General features: G+C 34.0%; 1 protein-coding gene across 3 annotated transcripts in view; it reads right to left on the minus strand.

Moving 5' to 3' along the window:
• Positions 1–340: 340 nt before the first annotated feature.
• LOC107085693 (kelch-like protein 4) overlaps positions 341–7,460 on the minus strand; it is a 39,220-nt gene continuing 32,100 nt past the window's right edge. For 2 of the 3 annotated variants that reach the window (XM_015376176.1, XM_015376177.1), the window contains 4 exons: positions 6,783–6,945; positions 5,739–5,951; positions 4,715–4,886; positions 1,825–1,884 (listed from right to left, as the gene is read on the minus strand). In XM_015376176.1, the coding sequence (XP_015231662.1) occupies positions 1,825–1,884; positions 4,715–4,886; positions 5,739–5,951; positions 6,783–6,945 (608 nt within the window). Of the gene's footprint in view, positions 1,885–4,714; positions 4,887–5,738; positions 5,952–6,782; positions 6,946–7,460 lie in introns of all 3 variants that reach the window. The other variant, XM_015376175.1, reaches the window with a different exon arrangement.

The raw sequence follows: 7,460 nt of genomic DNA on the forward strand, positions 1-7,460 counted from the left end.
ATGTCTGTTCTATTAAAATTTCTGTATAATGGATCTGTTTTATGTGTTGTCTTCTCAATTTTAGAGGGCCCCATGCCTGCCTTTGCCTAGGGCTTCAAATTTCCTAAATCCGCCACTGGAAATGATCAGCAGTTAGAAGAAAGGTGTAGATTTTAAAATGCCAAAAAAGATTTTTCCATTGACAGTTTAAGGTTTAAAGAATGTACTTAATCATTTTATTTTTACATAATACTTATCTTGATGGTATTACTTATTGGTTGAAGTTTGATTCTGTGTGTGGACATTTTTTATTTATGATAAATTCTTTGATGAGAAATAGGTTTTCTGACATAAATCTATAGAGAAACAGAAGTAGAGAGAAATATAGGAGGAAAAGGTCTGTTTTACTGACATGTGTCAAGAGTTTTGTGTGTTTAAGACACAACAGAGAATTATGACTCAAACCTTTATGTTTGGACAGACAGTCCACTGTTTTGTCAGTAAAAGCGATTCAAATCTTACCAAACAATCAGAGGGAAGTTGGAGAGGAATAGCATTTTAAAAAGTAAATAAGTAAACAAAAAAGGCAAGTAGAAGCATTTGGTCTTCTTTGTTGACAGAGGAATAAAACAGAAATATCCCCAAACATGCTTGTTTGATTGAAGAAGAAAATGTGGCAGCGAAGACAAAAACAGATTAATGCAGATGTCAAAGTTGGAGCCGAAGTCTGTTTAGTTATGGACTCAGATTTGTTTATGAAAAGCCGAACAAGAAAACATGGAAAATCTTCCAGTACTGAGGCCACACTTCTAATTCATGCAAAGAAAACCGAAGTTATTTTATTGGCTTGCATGCTGTACAAAATTAGGTCCAAAAGATGGAAAAAATAGCACTTGGCCCCAAAATTAGTCACAATTGTAGTTCCAGTTACAGTTTAGTGTGAACAGGCTAACAATTTTGTTTCTTTTAGCAAGACATCCAAATGCAGTTGTAGAAAAAAAGATAAGTCTGAAAATGTTTAGAGCTCAGCTAAATGGTTCATGAATAAAAACAGCATTGTTTTAGGCATGAATCTACAAACACAAATGCAGTTTTAGAACAAAAATCTGTACAGCAACATGAAATATCAATATGATATATTTTTTTTTGATTCACAAATTTGTAAACCTTTATTTAATGAGCAAAACAATGTCTTAAAGAAATAAATGGCTTTGGTGTTCTGTTGCTACAGGTGCAAATAACATACATTTCATTCCTGTACTAACCTCTCCACCTTCAGTTTCAATCACAGTAGTCTTCATCACCAAGGAGAAACAATCACTTCAGACTGATCTTGTAAAAAAACACCAATTTATAGTTAAATCTCTGTAAGAATAGTTGTCTCAGCTATAAAGGGACATAATAAACCCCTAAAAATATACTGTCTAAGATGGCACGGATAAGAAATGCTTGTGTGTATTTGTAAACTTACAGAATTTATTCATTTGTTCAATGTTACATTAAAAATTTGAGGACATTCAAGTCAGCTTTTAGAAGCCTTGGCGCCCGTACGCTTTGTTTTTTGGCAAAGTTCTTAATCGGTTGAGAATGTGGGGAATGTGCTGGCCATCGCAATCCTTCTAGTCCTTTCCACTGGGCAGACAAAACTAATGACGGAAACAATGGTTTATGGAAAAGCCTTTGCCTGTGTTTCCCAATGAAAGATCTGGACGGCCAAGTTAAAGAAAAAAAAAATGTGATAATTCATCCCTCAAAGGATGTGTCCTCAATCTGCTGCTTTGTTTGTCCACTCCACTTTGCCGCTCTTTCATTTAGGCCTCTCTGTGTTGTTGTGAACTGAGATCCTCACGGCAGCTTCACCACCACCACGCAGGCGCCTGCCCTTCCGATGTTAAGGGGGACCTCCTACAGGAAGACAGAGAGGTTAACACGCAGCTTTTCATCATTCTCCTTTCAAAAACTCCTGTTTCATTTGTTGCAGAGATGAAGGTTTGGCTGCCAAGGCTGGAAAAAAAATAACATTCAAAAAGAGAGAAAAAAAACAACCAAGTAAAAAATATGAAATATTCATGTGTTTCAGTGGAAAAAAAATCAGGATTTTAACCAAAGCTTAATCTTACTTAATGACTGCAGTGCACACTATTCAAGTTGAGTCATTTAAAGGTTACATTATGCACCTTAGCATTAGCTTTTGTGATTTTTTTTTTCCCTATTAACCATTTCAAAACCTATGATATAAGTTAGAAATTTCTATACTTAAAAATTAAGTGGTTTTTAGATAAGAGAAAACATACCTATTGTAATATAGGTGATGAGGAATTTTTTATAATGATCAGTTATAAAATGACTTCTAAACAAAACATACAGTAACTCACAACAGTAAAAACACCCTTCATATTTGTATAAAAAAAATATAATGTCTTCTCTTGGGTTGCCAATGAAATCGCAACCCCTTTATGTAATGTGAAGTCAGTGTACGGCTTGTATAACATTTTATTTGCTATCACCTTAAATCAACTCAACATAATATCTAAATTACTAACTAAATAAAAGAGGAGGGTAGGAAATAGTTACATTTAATTCAGGTACATCTATTCAGCTACATTTAAACAGTTACATTTACTCAAATGACTGTTTGGGAAAAAAAGTTTAGGAGTGGTCTAGCAGCATTTTACTTTTTACCTTTACTTGAATAAAAACTCAACTCCTATATGAGTAAAACTTCTGGATTTTTCTAACTTCTCTTAACTTTCACTGTACAGGCATGTTTAAAAAACATAGTAACCTTAGAGGGACACACTGTTATTTTTTTTTAACTCAAGCCTTATTGGATAAATGTTATTTTCCATTTGCTGAGTCTGCTAAAAAATATTTTGAAGAGTGTTCATTCTATCTCATTTTTGTAATTACTATATATTAATAAGTTATTTTTATTATTTTATTTTTTGAAACCTCATAATTTGCATATCCCTTCATTTTTTTCTTCAGTTCTACATCATTTTGCAAAATATTAAATCAGCTGTCGTGACCATGGCTAGTAAGTAGATCAGTCACTCAGTACTCGAGTAACCTTCTTAACAAATAGATTATGATGAAGTACACTGGAAAAAGGATCTAGAAATATGTAAAAAAAATTGTAGAATTGTTTGTAATAAATTGTAAAAAAAAAAAAAAAAAGTGTATTTACCCTTATTAGTATTTTCTCTCTTAAAATAAGGTAATTAGATAATATCCACTTGAGACAAGACAATGTAATTGTTTTTTCCTATTTTAAATTGAAATCATCTTGTTCCATTGGCAAATTGTCTTACTTGCTTCCTCAATACAAGAAAAAATGCACTTTTTTAAAGAAAAAATGACTTTACATTTTTTCAAGTGTAGTACTAATGTTAATTAAGTACAATTTTTTGGGTACTTTCTTGGTAAATTTCTAAATTGCTCGGAGTGAATATTTAGTGTAACCCCCACTGATTTCCTAGACTAGTCTCTTAGGTGTGGAATTCAATAAAGCTTCACAGGTTGTCCCCTAACTTCATTTATTGTAAATGAATTGTTGCTCCCCAAAGCTAGCAGGGTTTATATTGATCTCACCAGGTCATGGTGTCAGTAAACCAGGTCCTCAGTCTGCATGTCTTCAGCAAATAGTTTTGGGGATTTCTTTTCTTTTCTTTTTTTTTTAATGGAGCTTCCTTCACTAAGGACAGCTCTTCAGACCAATCTGATGCAGTGTGTGGCATATGGTCTGAGCACTGACATGCTGACCAACTAACTACCCTACATAAGCAATACCATAGATAATTTAAATTGGAAGAAAAATGTGAAGGTGTGCCCACTTTTTTGATACTTTACAGTATTTATATCTGCATAGTTACATTTGAATCAAGTTTTAAGCATAATAAAGTTTTTCTTTGGTATTTAAAGTAGAAATTAAATTATCAACTATAAAAAGTATGCAGTGACTCATATTTAATACCATTGTATGCACAGGTTTTGATGAAAAGTTTAATGCCATAAAGTGAAAAAGGGTTAATTCTTAAAGTTGTTAGCTGTTATAATTCTAAAAATGGCATACTGAACATTCTTGATCCCTTCTTCAATATCTAATAGAAAACCAAAGCAATTAAGCCTTTTTTATTACAAGTGCTGAGCTTTTGTTGATGTTTTCACTGGTATTTTGACCTTTATCTTACATTTATAGGTAAGCTGCCAGAAGCCTTCCTTTTGATCAGCCTAATATTAAGCTCCCTCAACTGATCTTTAACCATGTTCATATCTATAATCAGTATGGGTCACTTTAAAAAACCGAGATTACATTTAGCACATTTAGTACAAGTATATATAATCAAATTAAGAGATTACTGCACTGCCCCTTCCATGCTGAATCTTATGACAATTTTCAAACATAGTGAGAAATACAAAAAAAGTCTGTGAAGGCAAAACCAGGAAGTAATAAGAAAATTAAAGACAAAGATACAGTATAAAGATAGAAAATAAAGTACATAAAACCTGTTTATGAGCAAATAACAGTAATTGTGTTTTGAAGGTAAGAGGAGATACAGTGTAAAATATTAAAAAATTATAGACCAAATTATCCAAAGTCAATATGACGTAAACCATAAAGAGCAGCACATACAGAAAAGAGTCCTGAATAAAAACTAAAGCTAAACTGTAGAATAATAATCATTACGACGCTCTCCATAAACTACAATGATTTATGATGAATGGCTGCCATTACCTCTGTCCACTCGTTGTTTTGTGCATCGTAGGACTCAACAGTTTTGAGATATGACTGGCCGTCATACCCGCCAACTGCATAGAGCCGGTCACCCAGCAAGCACACTCCTACTGCATCTCGGGGGACGCTGAGAGAGGACACAGTGGTCCATGTGTCCGTCTTTGGATCATATCTGTAATTGGAAAATGCAGTCAGTTGAGATTATCTGAGTTATCTGCCCTTTCAGCTTAAATCTCTGGAAAAACAGATAAATAGATAGACGTCTGAAGGGGTGACAGGAAGATCATATTCAGATTGGTAAAAATCAATAAGATCAACTGATATAAATCGTATAGACATGGAAATCATCAAAACAGTTATTGATCTGACTGCTTAGCCTCTGGCGGATATATTTGATATTTCGATTCATATGGAATCTTTCCAGATGACAGCAAAAGGGAATCCCTTTTTATCAAGAATGGTGATAAACATACTATGGACAACTATAGACTCTTTTACCACAATTTTCAAGTTTATTATAACTATTAATTAACATTAAAAAGAAGTGTTAAAATTTAGATTTTCGTCTTTTCTTGGAGGTCAGTTGTGGAATATTGTTGGCATTAGGAGGAAAACAGGTATTTCACTTTTTCATAAAAATGTCACAATGAATTTCTAACCAATTATATGACTTGACTAAAAAATATATATATATATAATTTTTAATAAACTCAGGAGATTCGTTTGAAATATCTTCAGCAGATACAAAAAAAAAATCAAAGGATTATATGTATCATGTATCAATGTTAAATATGCTCCGATATTCAAACAGGTATTTTGATTGAGCATTTCGGCCTCTAGAGGGAGCCAAACTCCACAGAATGAACCATATGTGAAATCTGATGTCCACAAATGCATACATTTGCAACTATGTCTTAAACAAAATGCAGGAACAGGGTGGGGATCAATGGCAGCTTCCCTCTATTTTGATGAGGTAGGACTAAATATCAAACAACAGCATTGTGTTTCTAAAGCATTCACTGACCTCTCAACACAGTCAGAGAGTCTGGAACAGTGGTTGGAAGCGGGGGCGTCATGTCCACCCACAGCATACAGGAAGTTGTTGTACATGGCTACTCCCACACCTCCTCTCCTCTTGGACATTGGTGCACACATGCTCCATTTGTTGGTGTGTGGATCAAAACACTCCATCGACCTCAAGCACGAGCTGCCATCTCGCCCACCAACAGCAAACAGCCTGAGGAAAAGCATTACAACACTGACATATGGTTCTCCAAAATGTGTTCGAAGAAGCTTTGATAAGTGAGACACATAACAGATTGATAGAAATGTAAAACATAGTTTTTTCTTTTTCTTAGTCCAAGGCTGATTCCCTCAGAGTGTTCTTCTTTAGAAAGATTACATCAGTGTTTGCCATTATTCACAGCCCTATCACAAGAGCATAGATGTTACTGAAGCTGTTTCCTGCTATCTATTTTTGACAAAACTGCTAAAATAACTTTGACACTGAATAGTGATTAAGGATGAGCGTATATATCTTGGGTTTTTTAGCGGATGTGTGTATTGAAAGTATTTTCAATGCAGCGTCATTTTTATTTTAAAGATAGATTTTTTTCCATTGCTTCTACAGTCTATTTGAAAGTATGCATTACCCTTTATTAGAACAGCATAAGCTGGTGGGATACCTCACTTCAACCACAAAGAAACTCATTGAGTCCTAATATCTTTTGTTTTTGGACTAATGCAAGTTCAGCTATTAAACCCTTTGGTTTTTGGGTCATTTGTCTTCTTTTCCCCAAAACAAAGCATGCTGGGATATTTGGCAAGCAAAATTCAATTGCATAGAGTGCACAATTAAATAGGTATACAGTATCTGCACAGGAATGTTATTTTAGTGCATACTGTATGAAAAGGGCCACAGAGGTATTGCTATGATGATAAATCATAGTAAACTTTGATTGCAGGACATTGTTATAAAATATCCTGTAAAATTCTAAGTAAAAGAAAAGAAACTAAAAAAACAAAATTGTTGGAAAGGGGGAGGTGAAAATAGTGAAGCACAACATACTTTCCGTTGAGCGCTGTTACTCCCATGGTGCTTCGTGGAGTCGACATGCTGGCAACATAGTTCCACTGCCTGGCCTGTGGATCCCAACGCTCCACTGTGTTGAGATAGCTCCACCCATCGTGGCCTCCTACTGCATACATGGGACCTTCAAGTACGGCTATGCCTAAGTAAAACCAGAGACATTATACATTTATAAAATAGGAACTATTAAGTGAATGTGAAGGAAATTGTCCACTGTAATATAATTTTGAGCAACTTTATATCTTTATTTCACTTCCAATGCTATCATAAGTTGGCAGCACTTTATACTCAAAAAATATGAGCAACACTTTTTAATTTAGACCTTTCATATCTGAAGAAGATTTGCCTTTCTGTCCACTTCAACTGGTCTTATTGGATTATTTGAAGTTAAAATAATAAAAAGTGTGTGGAGTGGCTCGCTCAAAACTCCATAAAGCCGAAATGACTAATTGTTTTCAAAACTGAGATTTCATAACTTTTTTAATTTTAGTAGAAGTAATTTAAACATTAAGACAGAGCTCAAAACACTGCCGGCAAGTGTTTCAATTTTAAAGACTTATTATGTGGATTAAAAACAACATGGACATACAAATGGAAAATATAAAAAGCTAATCCTAATTTCAAACATGAGCTTTAATGATGTCGCAGAAATAAAGT

The sequence above is a fragment of the Cyprinodon variegatus genome, unplaced genomic scaffold (genome assembly GCF_000732505.1).
Source record: "Cyprinodon variegatus isolate N-32 unplaced genomic scaffold, C_variegatus-1.0 Scaffold130, whole genome shotgun sequence".
In the NCBI taxonomy this organism is placed as follows: Eukaryota; Metazoa; Chordata; class Actinopteri; order Cyprinodontiformes; family Cyprinodontidae; genus Cyprinodon; species Cyprinodon variegatus.